Source organism: Trifolium pratense, linkage group LG2 (genome assembly GCF_020283565.1).
Source record: "Trifolium pratense cultivar HEN17-A07 linkage group LG2, ARS_RC_1.1, whole genome shotgun sequence".
NCBI lineage: Eukaryota > Viridiplantae > Streptophyta > Magnoliopsida > Fabales > Fabaceae > Trifolium > Trifolium pratense.
Window position 1 is genome coordinate 20,908,623 of NC_060060.1, and position 18,042 is coordinate 20,926,664.

Sequence of the window (18,042 nt, forward strand, 5' to 3'; positions counted from 1 at the left end):
TTTCTCGAGGAAACACTAGATAAACAGTGTTCAAGTTGTACATAATTGATGTATAGATTATAGTGTAATGTAATAGATGGTGGTATCCAGGGATGGAAACACAATGTTAGGCCAAGCAACATGTCCCACATTAATTAATTGTACTATTTCCTTACTTATCTTTTCTTAAGTAGTTTAAACGTTTAACGACTAAATGTTTCCGTGAGCTTAACTCAGTTGATAGAGTTATCATACTTGTATGTGTAGGAATCGGGGTTCGAACCTCGTACACTTCATTTATTCACCTTTAAGGCAAATTTTTTAATCACTATGCTACTTGACAAAAAAAACGTTTAGTGACTAGATATTCACACATTATAAATGTAGAGAAGATGAAAAATCCAGAGTTTAACCACTACCTTTTAAATAATATTTCATTTATAGTTATAACCGAACTACTTTTATTATTTTAATTTTAATGTGACATCAATTGTAGATTGATACTTGAATTTTTTAACCATTTAGGTTAAAGTTCGATTGCACATTCAGAAAAATATTTATTGGAAGAGACTGATCTCTACGGTCAATATTGTTGTGGCAAGTGTGAGGTGAGTTAAGCCCCTACATTGCTTAAAAAAGTGGAGGATGAACATTTTATAATTGAGCGAAGCCATAAACCTAATGTGGATGTTCCCCAGCTGCCCCTCGTGACCCAACAGTTGTATTAGAGCCGATGGTTCGACCGACTCCTTGTATCGAAATTGTTCCTGACAAATGTGGTTAGGCGACGTATCCCGTTGAGTGCCACAACGGCGGTGCAAGTGTATGGATGAAAAAACTTTCATTTGAGGGGTAGCATGCCCATAAAGAATAGATAGACTCACACTTGAGGGGGAAATTATTGGTATTTTAAGTGTGAGTTGATTCCCACATCAGATGAAAAAGTAGATGTTAAACACTTTATAAGTGAGATGACACAAACCGAATCCCTTCAGGTTTTTGGTTAAGATGTGGTGTCTAATTCGTTTATGTAGTTGTTCAAAACTCAATATTATCGAGAAATACTCTTCGTGCAATTGCATTTGAATAATATATTGTTAAAAAAAAAGAAGTAGAAGACACATTATAGACGTACATTAACATTAGTACTACTACTTACTAGGAGCCAATTGGTTTTAACGATCGAGTAGTCACTATCTTACTGCAACTGTAAGCGACGTCAAAGGTGGTGAATTGTTGAATGAGAGAGTGAGAAGAAGAAGAACATGTACGTACGTCAAAGGGGTTTATAAGGGAAGGTCCCCCACATCCATGTGACTTTCCAAGTGATTTTTTCACTTAATCGGAAAAAATTAAAACTTTGCGTCCATCACCAAACTTGGGTATTTGTCAAAAATAGATCTACAGTTGGCTTTTATGGGAAGCTGATTGGAAAAAAATTCAACTATTTCTTTTAGTTTAATAGGTTTTAGCTTACTGTTCCATAAAGTCGATTGTAAAAGATTTAAATATGATTTGGTTCATTAATTTTGCAATAAATAATTTCGGTGTTTGAAAAATATTAAATTATAAGAGATTATTCACCTTGTTGGTCGTCGTGTTTTATCCTTGTTGGTCGTCGTGTTTTATGATATATATATATATATATATATATATATATATATATATATATATATATATATATATATATATATATATATAAATTGTTCTCAGATTGATTTTGAGGTGATACCCTAATTGCGTAGTAGTATTTATTACACCTAGACAATACTATCTTCCACCAATCAATCACCGCATGATGGAAATAATTAGAGTGCGACTTCTAGATTACAATGCAAAATTTTCAATGAATTTTTCACCCTTCCCCCAAAATACTTGTTATAAAATGATACCTCAATCAATGATCGACTTAAAATCTCTAGTATTTGCAAATATAACAATCTCTATCGAAAAACTTGTAATTCTCCATTGTAATCACACCAACTCGATCTAGTTGTTGTCCTTGCCTCCTTGGTCCACTTTGATCATATTGATCATTTTAGTAAAAAGTTAAACTAGGGCTGAATATTTAGAAACAAAAATTTCCATCATTTCTCTCAAATATATATATAATTAGTGGAATCTCTTTCCATAGTCTCTCTACGAGGTTGGATGGGATTTTTAGTCTCTTTTCATGTGTGTATGTGTGTTCATTATCACTATAATCAAATATATTGCCTGCCCACCACGTCGTACAACTCCATTATTTCCATGATTGGTTGCAAAATCATCCAAGATAACCACCACAAATCATCATATCCTTCCAATACCTTTAATCTAAAAAAGCTTTTAAAAAAGTTTGGGCTTATACATATTTTACTTTTGATGGGCCAATATTATGGGTTTTAGGAAACTCATGAATAGTCACTACCACACTTTCTCCTTTTCTAATTTGTGATCCAAAACATCACAAAAGCTAACAAAAATATAATAGAAACATATACATTTTGTATGTTATTTGTGACAATTGTTCAATCTAAATCAACAATCGAGATCACTTAAAATTGTTTTACTAAATCAGTAACTTGAACCGTTCATTCTCAAATCAATAGTCAAGATTGATCAATGTGTATAAATGAGATTTGAATCATCTGTGGTAGCAGATTTCACAAAGTTCCACACTATAGAAGATTTCAACCGTTGATTTGAGATCAAATAATTTAAATTACGTACACAATCAATAAATTTAATTATTGATTTAAAATTATACGGTCCAAATCAGGAATCGCAAAAATTCTAGGGTAAGAAAAAAAATGCATGGTTTTGGAATGTGACTAGCTAGCTACATTACACTAGATCCCAATTAACTTTCCTTGGGAAATATGACCAAAAAAATCTTAACAAAGTCCCAAGCATATTCCAAAAGACTAGATCTTGTTATGTCAGGCACAATACTTAGCATGATGTCTATTTTCTTTTCCTTTCTTAAGGCAGACAAAGAACAGTGCAAAGGAACAGCATATTATTTGGAAAATCTTCATTTCAGGTCTATCTTAATTGACTATCTACTCAACTATATAGTAAGTACAAAAAATGTTACTGTTGATAGATGGGGGCCAACCACAACACTTTAATGTGTCATGTTCCAACTATTACAAGTAAGTAGCAAAATTATCAACCCTACTCTTTCAACTATGCTTTTCCCTTCTAATTTTACTATATAGACCACTCATTTTCATTCATTCCCAATATACTTTGAAGAGATAACATTTATTAAAGTGTGAACTATAGTCTAGAGTGGTAACTTTTTTCAATAGGGCATATGCCCCACATGTGGTGGTACTATAGTCTATAGTGATAATATAATGGAAAGTGTAGACATGTAGTTAGTTATTAGCAGATGATTGATTTGATTCTAAATTTTCCTTTGGTGCTATATGCCTATTAGCCTATATAGGTTTCATAACTTTAACAGCTATATGTATAGTTGTAAACGTGAAATTGATTCCAATAATTCATATGTATTATTTATTTTGTAATTTTGTAAAATTATTTTTGGTTAAAGTTGTGGTTGAACTAACTACTAGACAAAAATTGCATTAACCAGCTTAGATGAAATTTGTCTAATTTTGTCAATAAGTTTAGTAAACCTTTTTACCAAAATGGGTGATTTTTTTAGAGGATATTACTAAATAAGTGTATTTTTAAATTATTTATCAAAAAGGGTAAGTCGTCACTGTCATTACCCACAAGTTATATTTTTTTCCAAGTTTTAAGCAAAGTCGTGGATGGCAACCACGACTTTGATTATTTTTAATTTTTTTTTACAAAAGTCGTCACCGTCATTGACGACTTTCATTTTTATTTTTTTTTAAAAAAAGAAAGTACTAAGTTGTATATGTAAGGTTCGAAATATTGTAGCATATTACACTGGACTACATCTATAAAGCTTACATGCATCAGTTTCATCATCTTGGAAGCAAGGATTATTGGACTTCGTATTTGTGTCAAACATTGAAACCTAATCGTAACATGAGAAGACATAATAAGAGTAGACCAAATATAACAAGAATACATAACAAGATGAATGTAGTTGTACCCAAAACAACAAAGAAATGTGATTTATGTCGCACTGAGGGACATAAAAGAAATAATGTCCTCATAAAGAGTGAATGTTTAAATTTTTTAAATTAGTAAAATATAGTTTATAAGTCTTAAAAATTATGAATGTGTGCAATATTCATTTGCTTTTATTGAATTCCAGTAAATATATGCATTTATTGTACGTGTGATATATGCGACTTACGTATTTAAAAAAAAAAGGAAGTCGTCAATGACAGTGACAACTTTTATAAAAAAATTAAAAAAATCAAAGTCGTATATATCATCCACGACTTTGCTTAAAAGTTGAATAAAAAACAGAAGTGGTGTGTAACCAAAAAAAAAAAAAAAACAGAAGTGGTGAGTAAGTCGTCAATGGTAGTGACGACTTACCCTTTTTGTAAATAATTTAAAAAGTGCACTTGTTTGGTAATATCCTCTAAAAAATACACCATTTAAAAATGGTGTATTTTTTAGAGGATAAAATGATGTATTTTTTAGAGGATATTACCAAACATATTATAGACAATTTCATTTATATCTAATTTTGGTCTCTAATTGCCTAACTCTCTTTTATGTTAAATGATGCATCAACACATAATTATTAAATATATGTTTTAAATAGTTAAAATTATTAATATTATAGCCGAAATATTTATCTAAAAATTTTAATATCTAATATATTACTGAGAGAAAAGTTAATTTTGATCAATAAAAACATTTCTTTTTTTTTTTTGGCTGCAAAGTTCTAAGTATAGCTGGTTCGGACCCACTTATTTCAAACATGAATTTTCAACATTGTGAACTTTTTTGGGTCTTAAATTCAACATTGTGATTTTCAACAATGGAGATTTATGGAAGTGGGACTTACATAATGATTGGGAAACGTATGAGTTGCAATGCAATGCCGGTGGGGTGGGGGAGGGGAGCGGGAGGTGTAAATTCTGGTTTATGCTTTTTTGATTGTTCAATCACTTGGCCCTCACTAGTATATATAAATATAATACACTAAAGTTTTTATGTCTTTTTATTTTTTTAGTAGATCAAACACATTTTATTAAATTTTATTAAAAATGTTTCTAAATTTTATTAAAAATGTCATTTTTGTTTTGCACTTTAAAAACATTGTGATTTTCACATTGAAGGCATGCATGGACCTCCAATATTTATAATAGTAATCAAATTATATAATACTAGACATGACCGAGCTCGACTCTCTAACAAATTTCCGCTTTCTGACCAATATAAATAATAGAATCCCATCTCGGTTCTCAAAACGTTTGGGTATCCTTGCTGCTCCCTTTCTCGCAGTGGAATCAAAATTTTATAAAATATAGTCCATTTGCCTCGAACCGAGAACTTGCAACGAAATCTATGGTGTATAGTCTATGGGAGACTGTGGTTGGACCGTGGTTTGCCTGAGAGAGAAAATACGCCGTAAACAATAAGGTTTATGTGAGATTGAGAGAGTTTTTAATTTAAGAAAAGTAATTATAAAATTTTGATTCAACCAAATATTTCCGTGAATATATAAAACATTGAATAAAATATGAATTGCACATTCACTGAAATAATCTGATAGCATTCGTAAATAAAACATTGAATACTGTCTTTATTTTGTACATCATTCATGTTTATATTTTTTTACCAAAGTACGTCATTCATTTTAATTTTAATCAATATTTTATTTAGAGCTACCTTCCGTTTCATGAATGATTTTCAACATGACTCAATTTCTTTTCTCCTAAAAACTGGATACGGTTAAGACAAAAATAATAATTAATTATAAAAATCAAAAGAACTTTTTTAAAAAAATAAAAAGTGTTCAGACAAATAGGACTGATCCAATAAACAAATTGTTTAAGTCAAGATCTTAACCTTAAATATTTAGACCAAAGGATGGTCTCAATTTATTTTTTAAAATTTGTTAACAACATATAATCTGATAATTATATTTTGATTAGACAATACTTTAAAATGCTTCAAAAAAAGGAACAATTAAAACCCAAGACCACCCACAAAAGGAAACACTTTAAAAAAGCTTCAAAATATTTAGTCACAGTTATACCGTGGCTAAACTGCAAAATCTGCTTGAAGACATGCTATGATGTTAATAATGTATGTGCATAAGTATATCAAATATGCTACAATAGTTGAGATGGAAAGATAAAATTGCTATATACATTAGTTTCTTCTATCCAATTTTCTATTTTTTTTTATAAGGCAAAAAATATTTAGATAAAATTACTATATACATAGTTTCTTATATCCAATTTTCTATTGATATTACATGCATCCAACTTTAAAAAAGTCTTGCTTGGTTGATTTCTTTGATACACTGTAGCAGATTTTCAAGCCTTCATTGTCAGATTTTTAGTTTAGTCGCGGTAAAATTTCGGAATCCTTTTCAAAAGTGTTTTTGTTTACATGTATGCTTGGCTCCGGAATATAATTGTTCTAATTTAACAAATTTGCATTTTAATCATGGTTCAACCGTGGCTAACTTTCCATTTTTTTAAGTGTTCCAATTTGTAAAATGGGTAAATTTCGTTTGTAGGGGGTATGGGGTAAATGTTTTCTTAATTTTTAATGAATGAGCAAGTAGACCTTTTGGACTCAACAAAAAGAAATCTGATCCCTCTTCTCTGGGCCGTTGAAGCCCATTTCATTTTAGCACATTTGTTGTAAACAAAAAAAAAATGATTTGGGAATTCCTTTCTCCACCCTGATATTTTTTAAAACCGGAAAAATTACATTAAGACTAGATAAAAAGAATAAATCGTTACTTAAAATTAAGTTAAGGGATTGTGAGAGTTATTTATAATTTCAATCTAATATACTTATATGTGTGGCGTTCGTGTACACAATTTTATTTAATGTCTTGTTCATACGACGTCAAGTCTTTTCACTAGTTTTATAAGAAGTAATTATCTTTAATAAATTCACAAAATTTGATTTTCACACATAATTTAGAGTAATTCTTGTATGATTTGTAAAACTTTAAATGGTAACAACAAAAACATGATTAACAAGAAATATAGCTATATTTCTGTCAAAAAAAAAGAAAGAAAAGAAAGATAGCTATATAAAAAATATGTGAGGGGACTTTATATGAAAAAACTGATGTATATTAAAAACATGAGAAGGTTTAAATTATGAAAAACATATGAAATGATATTAAGAATATATAGATAAATAAATCAACACTAATAATAACTAAAACCTAGGTATTAGATTAACCTTCAAAGGGTTCTTCATGACTACTGTAAATTGCAGCTTCTCCGACAAATCAACCTCATTTTCCTCTACAGCTTTCCATTCAAAATTCCAAACAAAATTGGCTACAAAATATTCCAAGTGCAACAATGCTAAACCATAGCCAGGACACATTCTCCTCCCGGCACCAAACGGCATCATCTTTATTTCTTTACTCCCCATTATATCAAAAGTACTATTATCCATAAACCTCTCCGGCTTAAATGCCATAGGATCATCCCAAGCCGAAGAATCTCTCCCTATCTCAGCCACCAAAAAATTTATAGACGCAAAACTAGGTATCGAATAACCATTTAAAACAACTTCCTCTGTTACTTTATGAGGAGCAACGTAGTGTAGCGGTGGATGACGCCTTAACCCTTCCAAAATTACAGCTTTAAGATATGGCATTTTTTTCAAATCTTCTTCTACAATTTCCTTCTCTTCTTTATTATCACCAATCACCCCTTTAATCTCTTCTACAAGCTTTTCTTGTATGTCTTGGTACTTCACCAAATTCGCCATGATCCATTCCAATGCAGTTGAAGTAGTATCTGTTCCCGCATTTAGAAACTCCGAACATAATGTGCAAATTTTACCATCATCAAGTTTGGTATTTTTCTCTTCCTCCAAAAACTCCAACTCCAATAAAGTATCAACATATGACAAAACAAATTCATCATTTGAGTCATTGACATTCTCTCCACCTTTTCTTAATCTCTCTTCTTTTATTTTTCTTCGAGCGTTTATATAAGGAATCAACACGGCTTCTTGATCACGTCTTAGATTCAAAAACTCCTTCCATCGATTCCTAAACAATATCTTTGTAATTGTTGGCCAAAAATTCAAGACATTGTATCTAGAAAAGTTAAGAAGCATAATGCGTTGACTTTCCTCAATTTCTCTTATTTGATTCTCATCTAGTTTGTCACCAAAACACATGAGAGCCAACAAGGAAAACATACCATATCGAAAATGATCAATGGCGAAAACCCCCTTGGAGTTTCTTTCATCTATATCATATTTGAGACGTTGTAGAAGAATGTCTAACACCCATTTGCGTGCTTGAGCATATGACTTAACCTGCGAAGGGTGAAGGATTCTTGAAGTGAGATTGCGTCTTAAAAGGCGCCAAATGGGACCGTAGAAGCTAAAAAGGATGTCATGTTGGTCGCTGCTAATTACCTTCTTTGTTGGAAGAGCCTTAGGGCGATCAGCGAAAATGGTACTATTTTGGATTAAAGCTTGATGTGCAAGAAACCTATTGGCGATGAAAATGTCGGTTTGAGAACCCATTTGAAGAGTGAAGATTGGACCATATTTGGCATGAAGATTTTGAAGAAGGGTTTTAGGATCTTTAAAATATTGTTGTAGCAATGTGAAGGTGCCTATGATAGGTACTTTTGGTGGTCCTGGAGGCAGGGGAGATTGAAGAAAGAGGTTTCTTATAGATTTGAGAATTAGTGAAAAAATTAAGCACAAAAATGTTATCATTAACCATGTTTCCATGTAACTATTCTAAATGAAGGCTATTTCTTGTTATTTTAATTTTTGTAAGATATGTATAGTTTTAGATTTTTTTTTTATAATGTATAGTTTTACATTGGTAACAAGAGAAAATGACTAATAAAAAACAACATAATAAAAATATGTAGGGGAAACTGTTAATGTTTTGGGGTGGTAATTAATAAGTATTAAAAAAAATTATGAAACTGATTTAAGGATATATCATATATGTGACAAACAATTCACGAACAATGAAACTGACAAGTTATAATTTAACTGCACTTTTTATTATTATAAAAATTTAACTCCATCTTATACCCAAAAAGAAAAGTATTAACTCCATTTTATATCAATTTTTTTTAACTCCATTGTGTTTGTACACGAGGGGGCGATCGGGGCATCATCCACATTGAACTCAAGAACAATTTTACAAGAATTTTGTAGAAGTAACACTTAAAAAAAATATAACCTACACCTACACACAGGAGATAAGTGTGAGTTAAAAGTTGCGGTTAATACTAACTAAAGATAACAAACATCACAAAAGTAAATCTAACTATTTAACTCTAGTTACTCTAAGAGGTAGACAAGTTAATATCCTTGATTATATTTTGTTCTTTCATTCCATATGTAACAACTAACAATTATAAATTAGTAGTTTTATGCTTTTTGTTATCTCTGGTTTCAATTAAGATTAAGATCAAGTAGTTAATGAATTTCATTAAATGATGAATGTTCGGAAGAATTCGAGTTCAATTTTAAAGTTAAACAATTTGTTGGATCATGAGGTAAACCTTTAACCTAGTGCTCAACATATACAAAACCACCCAACATTTTTTTAAGAGGTATAAGTAAGTCCCTTACAACTCAACCTAATAAGATACGGAGTAACTTGTTGTCAAAAAAATGATACGGAGTAACTTATGGCCCTGATCCTCCTTATTTTCTACTTTTCTACTTCTTTTTAAAAGAAATAAAGATGTACAAAATTGTATTTGACCATATTTCTCCTTAAAAAATTAGAAAAATAAAGTAAAGTAGAAAATAAGAAGAAGTTTGGTCCAACACAATTTTTTACCTCTTTATTAAACAACTAGTGATTAGTATTTTTTTTTTAATAAGTGATTAGTATTAGTATGACAGTACGTGTTCTCGTGTTTTTATAAAATATTGAGCCTTAAATGAATTTTTTAATATTCAAATTGAGGCCACTCTGCCCACATGCAAACATATTTAAATGTAGATCTTCTTTATAAACTACTTTTATTTATTTCAGGAATATAAATTACTTTAAATTTGTCACGCGTAAATCTTTTTATTGATAATTTAATATTTAAAAAAAGAAATAGTTGAAAGTAGAAAAATATAACATAATATAAAATACTAGGCGAAATTCACAAGCAAGAAGAAAAATGTACAAGAAGAAAATTATTATCGGAAAAAGCCAAACAAATCATTAGTGTGAGTGAGAAACAGAGGGAGAAAAATGGTGAGTGAAGGAGCAATTGTAACAGCAGCAATGGTTGCAGCTCAATTCTTGGAAATGGGCAGTAACACACTATTGAAATCAGCCACAAATGATGGAATGAGTATTTTTGTTTTCACTTTTTACTCAAATCTTTTGGCTCTTTGTTTCCTTCTACCTTCCACATTTTTCTACCATAGGAAAAGAGAGCTCCTCCTCCAATTTCAACATCAATTTTCTTCAGAATGTTTCTTCTTAGCTGTCTAAGGTATGAACATAGTATAATAATTAAGAATCTAATTATGTAACATAGTATATGTGAAAGTAAATTCATTCAATTAATGATGTATCTGGACTATAATATAAGTGATATACGTTAGTTATTCAATAAATTTAAAAAGTAAATTGTCTCTTATAAAAATGATCGGAGAGAGTATTATTTTATGGATCTGAATTTGATGGGCCTTGTCCCTGCTTAATTGTGCAGTACTACAGTGCAGATTTTAATGAATACAGGAATTGGATATAGCTCTCCCACATTGGCATCTGCTATGATTGACCTTGTCCCTGCTTTTACCTTCATACTTGCTGTAATTTCAAGGTTTGTTATTTTACTATTACCTCCCTTCCTATTAATTTCAAGGTTTGTCATTTTGGAGGATGAAAGTAGTAACCAAGGCAAGTTCTACTATGAACAAGTACATGATATGGTGCATGGTGCACAAGTCGTAGATTTCATTATAACGAATACGAATTTTACAAAATTCACCGTTGGATTGAAAGTTTATATCATATAGATCATCTGTAATTTTTTTAAAAAAAAATTGAAAATCATTTGATATTTTATTGAGACCCGTTAAAATTAACGGTTTATGAATTTTTATTAAATATCGTTAATCTTTATGAGACTCAATAACATATCAAATGATTTTAAATTTTTTTATGGATGATCTATATAATATAAACTTTCAATCCAACGATGGATTTTCTAAAATTCGTATTCGTTATAATAAAATCGGCGACTTGTGTATCATGCACCATATCATGCACTTGTGCATGTTAGCCAAAACCCTTATTATCCTGATTATATAAGAAAAATCGAGTTCACAGAAACAAAAACTGATATATGTGGCCTATATTTAAAATCAGACGACAAGTTTTGTTGACCTAATCTTTTTCATATCAAGAACTGGAGGGAGTATCATCTGCTAAATTTTTGCAACCACAAACTTGATTAAAAATTTAGATGAAAATATTTTTGTCAAGAAATTGAAATGAAATTTATGTATAACCTAATCTATATTTGACATTTTTTTAAATAGAGGTGTAAGACTTTTTTAAAAATATTTTAGGCCTACTAGACTTAATTAATTCTTAAAAAGTCTAACTCTTATATTTTCACTTCTAAATGTAAATCAACTTTCTGAACAATTGTAATGAGAACTGCATTCAATGAAAATAGGTGGAAGTAGCACATCTAGGACAACAGTTAGATAGTTAAATCGTATAAGGTCTCATGAGTTCAACTCATTTGGCAAGAACATTACATTATATATGTAGGGGGCCGGGTTCGAAACACAAAACACGCAGAACATATTTAATTTTTTTTTTTTTTGGAAAAGGTGGAACATATTCAATTGATTCGAATAAGATGATATCTCTAATATCTACTTGATTCAAATGATACAACTCAAAACCTTATTATGCAATTCTTCACAATATTGCATTTGGCATCAACATAATAATTTTCCTTTATACAACTTTTAATATATGTCATTTGGCATGAACATAAAAATAATTTGACATGAACACAACATGCACTTTCAGGATGGAAAATCTAAATCTGAAACAACATAGTAGCCAAGCTAAAATCATTGGTACAATGGTCTCCATTGCAGGGGCATTAACTGTGACATTATATAAAGGGATACAATTGATTAGTGATACCTTTCGAATTAAAGAAATAGGAGCAAGTCAAATTTACATGACAGGGACATCAAACTGGATAATTGGTGCTTTTCTTCTTGCAACTGCTAGCTTTTGCCTTTCTGTTTTATTTATTGTCCAGGTAAACAAACAATTGTGAACATTATGGTTTTAAATTGCAGCTGCAGTTGCGATTTATGTATAACAATATGTAAATGTGGCCGATGCAAATTTTTTTATGGTTGCAAGATCGAAAACTTTGATTTTGTTGTCCAAATTGTGATCATCGACATTTTTTAAACATTTATTTCATTTTGGGTTATTAGGTGTTTGTCCCCTGTAATGTTAGCGAGTTTTGTTTTACCCCCAGTAATATTATTTTTTTCGATTACCCCTGTAATGTCAAGATTCCATCATTTTAGCCCTTATTGAATATTTTGTCTTAAGATTGATTCCCTAAAAATGATGACGTGACATGCTTAGTGAGAGGGTAAATTAAAATTTGCTAACATTAAAGGGGCAAAAAGTCGGAATATTTTTAAGCCAACATATTCAATAAGGAGCTAAAATGATAGAATCTTGACATTATAGGAGGGATAATAAAAAAAATATTGCAAGGGATAAAACAAAACTCGTTAACATTACAAGGAATAAAGATCTATTAACCCTTTCATTTTTCTTTGCACCAATTCAAAAATTATGCAAATTTCTTCTTTTTTTTTTTCTTTTTCATATTGCACTTACCCTGCTTGCACCGATTCAGAAATTTATTTCATTTTTCTTTTTCCACCTATATACACAGACTTGGATTATCAGGGAATATCCTGAAGAGTTGGTGGTAACAACTATTTGTTGTGGTTTAGTGGTAATTTTATCTGCAATTGTAGCTCTCATTGCAGAGGGAAATTCAAATGTTTGGATTCTCAGACCTGATAAGGAGTTGGTAGTTGTGTGTTATTCAGTAAGTATATTATACCTTATGATTGTAATATTATAATATTATATAAATTAGGCTTTAATGCAGTTTTGATCCCCCTATTTTGAAAAACCTGAACTTTTGATCCCCCTATTTTAAAACTCAACACTTTTGATCCCCCTATTTTAGTTTTTTGTTAGTTTTAGTCCCCCACCTCAATTTGGTCAAACTTTTGCTTATGTGTCATGCTCACTGATGACGTGGCATTGTACATGTGGACAAACAATTTCCTTAGATAGTGTCCCGAGCCCCAATCTTTTGCTTCTTTGATTGCAGTGATGTAAACACGATCATCTTTAAGGAATCTCATTGCAAAACATGCATCTCTATAGGTCAAATATTGCGTGTCACCAATTTTTCTAACATCATCATAGCAAGTTGTCCACATGTACAATGCCACGTCATCAGTAAGCATGACACATTAGCAAAAGTTTGACCAAATTGAGGTGGGGGACTAAAACTAACAAAAAACTAAAATAGGGGGATCAAAAGTGCTGAGTTTTAAAATAGGGGGATCAAAAGTTCAGGTTTTTCAAAATAGGGGGATCAAAACTGTATTAAAGCCTATAAATTATAAATTGTAGCTATGTGATTATTTTTTTTTTATGAAGGTTATATGTAAATTTTTTAATTTGTGGTGATTTCATTTATAGGCAATTTTTGTGGTATCCATGAGGAGTGTTGTAATCACATGGGCATTCCGTAAGAAAGGACCAATATATGTAGCTATGTTCAATCCATTAGGAATGGTCATTGCACTTGGCATGGGTGTAATATTTTTGGGGGACAGTCTTTATCTTGGAAGGTAAATAAATTCACTTATACAACAACATATTGTGAAAAATAATTTAATTGATATGTATTAATTCAAGATTGGCCTTTTATTTAAAAATTTGTTTTATTTATTTTTGTACAGCATGATTGGAGCTGCTATAATAGCCATTGGATTTTATGCTGTGATGTGGGCCCAAGCTCAAGAGGAACACAAAACAAGTGAAAAATATTTTCCCACATCTTCTTCGGCCCCTTTGTTGTCAAACAAAAACTTGGATTTCTAGATGACTTTGCTTTTGTAAGATGGAAAGGCAATACTTAGCAGTTAATAAAAAAGTAATATACAGGGTTATGTTGCTCATGTGCGTAATCTTCTAGCTTAGTTTCTTTTATTGTTGGTTATTTATCCGACTTTCGAGCACACGATTAGATGGATTCTCTTCAACCCCTTAATTAAGTTGAGTAGTTGATTCTCGCCATAATGCAGGGTTCGGATTTTGTTGGTTGTATGGGTTTGAGTATTCAATATATTGATCACTTTCTTAATATAATTTTCTTTGCTTATTTAAAAAAAAATCGATCATTCAATAACAATTTTTAATTTGTCGTTGGCTTGGTGGCCAACACTAACAAAAATAAATAAGTAGGGGTGATAGTGGCTCTGCAAGTGCACAAAATCGCAACCAAGTAATAAAGTGATAAGTTATCATGCTTCACAGGGATTGTGCCAAAATTTCTAGTTTCGCTTAGGAATTTAGAAAATAAATATTTTGCATTCGCTTTATTTGTTTGAGAGAGTTTTGCATTAAAAATAAATAACAATAAAGTAAAGGACGAGAAATTAAAGAGCAATTAATATAAAAAGGTGTGCGAGTAGATGCACGGGGTGGTTAAATGTTTCAAATCCCTCCCTTGCTCCGGCTTGGTAACTGACGTTATATTATACCTCATTATTAGTTATAAGCTACCGAATTAATTTCTATTAAAATAAGCCTAGTATTACTATACTTATTTCTATTGCAATCTGACTTAGGTCGAACCAATTAAGCTTTGTTATGTTTAACCTTCGTTATTTTGTATCATTACCTTTAACGGGTTCAACCTCTAAAGAGTGCGTCCTAACCTTTAGAAGTTCAGAATTTAACAAGTTCTCTACGTCAGCTCGGTTTCCTAATATCATTGCAGAATTTAACACGTGTGATTCTTAATCCTGCCCCCGTATCGTCAGATACTGAATTTAATGGTCTCATATTGATAGGATGAAATGTCTTTTTAGTCTGGTCTATTAATTCTGTTGTCACAGGATCAACTAATTTCCTCTAGGTTCATTCACTTAATGTGATCAATATTAAGAATGAATAATTAAGGCAAAGACAAATATAGAAAATAATTTAACAATAATTGAGCATAAACTTTATCGAACCATAATTACATTATCAAGCATTCATAAGGGAGTTCATCTACTCGACCTAACCTAGGAAAAATAAATAACAAAGACAATAAAAGAAAAGAACCTTATTGGCCTTGGAGTTCCTTGGCCTCCTTGCCCCTCCTTAGAGTTCTCTTAACTCTCTCTTGAGTATCACTATTGTTGAGTGATTTCTGAATGAATAATTGTGAAGGAGAAGGACTCTATTTATAGTTTTTCAGCTGAATTTGGGCTTTTTCTGCACACCTATCGTATCCATCGTAGCCACGATGGCGTCTAATTTTGCCTCATCGTGGCCACAATGGATCATGTCGTGGTACGATGGAAGATTTCCTCCAGATTTTCTGTTTTTCTTCAACCGCCTTCATCGTGCCACGATGGTACTTCATCGTGGTACAATGGAAAGATTTGTTGCAGATTTTCTTTAATTTAAACCGCCTCTCATCGTGCCGCGTTGAATCTCATCGTGGATACGATGGTGTGCGCGTTTTATTACGTTTTTGCCCTTTTTATGCTTTTTCCACTTTTCTTGCTTCTGGGCTAAGTAACTTCCCTTTTCCAGGTATTTGCTTGCTTTTGGGCTTCAATTGCTATTAAAACTATCCTAATTTAATACTAAAAACATCATATAATTAACTGTCATCAAGGGAGTAGCGGGCGTCATGAGTTCAAACCCACACAGACACTCATATTCGGTTGTGAATTTGATTTGAAAAAAACTCACATCATATTTTGATGTATGGAGTAAAATTACCAACAATCAATAACTACGGTAAAACAATGATAATTATAAGAACAAATAATAAGATAAAGGAAAAGAAATAAGAACACATGACATTTATTCACTCAAATGAAGTCAACAATGTTCTACGTCTATGGGACTAGGAGTGAGGAATCGTCTGTTTTAAAAAGCAGTTACAAGAATTACACTTCAATTCAAATTATACCATTTTCTCTCGAATCTCTACCTATGATCAAGAGAGTAGGGATGTATCCATAAATTTTAATAAGTGGGGTCAAAATCATAATATAAAAAACAAATATATATACCATAAAAAAATAATTACAATGTTTTTTTTTTTTTATACAATGCAAATCTACTTTGGTTTCTTAATCAATTCTCTTATGAAACTCATTAGCATTAGTATTAATTTTATAGTTTGTTGTAGTGTAATATAATGAATTGACTATGTGGAGACAATAATATCATATAAGTGGGATCACATTGTATAAATTTATAATACTTTTTTAGATTCATGAAATGATTGATGTATTTGGTTTAAGAAATGGACCAGATACATCAAAAAGAATCTCACACACAGATCTTGCAGAAAAGCACACATGCATGTATCGGATATTGTCTTGCATATGCGTCGATAAATATTATTGGCTTTGAATTTGCAAACAAAAGTTATTAGCATATTTTGCTAAGCGAATCTACATTCTTTAAGCGATTTCATCTAAACTCATATTTTTTATTTATTTTAAGTCATTCTTTACATGTTCCAATAGTGCTAACCACCTGACTATGAGATTAGAGGCATGACAAATTATAAATCGTAATAACTTTTATATATGAAATTTTGTATACATATACATCTGATGAAAATCCCACAATTTCTCGTAATAAAGAAATTAACACCTAACAATTACCATTCTTGGGTGTGTTTGATGGACATAGCATTCATTGACAAAAACAAATTCACATTTGTTGATGGTTCGATTTTGGTTCCCGATCCCCGATTTTACCTATCAGGCTTGGAAGCGATGCAACAATATTGTTCATTCTTTGATCATCAATTTCATTTCTACTTCAATCAGATAAAACATTATCTACAAAGATCTTGCTTGTGTGGAAAAATGTTAAAGAATGTTTTGCTCGAGTTTATCGCATTTGTGTTGTAAAAATGTCAATTCGATTTGTATATCATGTGATGGATATTTTCATTGTGTAACATGAAGATGTATCACGATGAAGATAATGTTACATGTTTTTTTCAAAGGATTGAATGAAAATTTGCAATGGTGAAACCTCAAATTTTGTGAATTAATCCTTTACCTATTATCACTACTGATTTTTCTTTGTTGCTTGAACATGAGAGAGCCAAAATGCCTTAATCGTAAGATAAAATTAGATATCGAAATATATTATATGAAATTAGAACACACTTCTTACTTGAGAATCATAATCACCATAAGCGTCAATATTAGAATCGCCAATATATTAGACCATATATTCTTTTGTCTCATCACATGCTTCGGATTTAATGTTTTGAATGAGGCAAACCTCAAACAAGCTTATGTTAGAGATACAACAAAAACCTAACCAATCTATTAATAACATGATGTAGTAATTGATCCATTTTCTAGATAAAAAATGTCAATCATTCTATAAATTTAAAAATAATTTTTTCATATTAAAGATTAGAGGGAAAAACATTTTAAAAGTCAATAATAATTTCAAAAATGTCGAAAACTGTATGACATTTGCTCAAAAGTCACCTTTAAAAGTCAATAGTAAACTTGAACATTTACTTGAATAAAAAGTAAGAGATCATGTACCAAAATAAAATAATATATGAAAATCACTTTTAGAAATAATATTACTTTCTTTAGAGGAATATAAATTATTTTCTGTCACACTCACAATTT

The 18,042-nt window shown here is 30.8% G+C and overlaps 1 protein-coding gene and 1 pseudogene across 1 annotated transcript; one reads left to right on the plus strand and one right to left on the minus strand.

The window, feature by feature from the left end:
• Positions 1–7,275: 7,275 nt before the first annotated feature.
• On the minus strand, positions 7,276–8,823 carry LOC123906748 (cytochrome P450 89A2-like). Its single transcript, XM_045956726.1, has one exon. The coding sequence runs from the start codon at positions 8,821–8,823 to the stop codon at positions 7,276–7,278; it is 1,548 nt and encodes a 515-aa protein (XP_045812682.1).
• Positions 8,824–10,212: 1,389 nt separating this feature from the next.
• Positions 10,213–14,374, plus strand: LOC123906749 (annotated as a pseudogene).
• The last annotated feature ends 3,668 nt before the right edge of the window (positions 14,375–18,042 follow it).

What these genes read in the sequence shown, in the direction of transcription:
- LOC123906748 (XM_045956726.1), bottom strand. Translation starts at nt 8,823, where the DNA reads ATGGAAACATGGTTAATGATAACATTTTTGTGCTTAATTTTTTCACTA.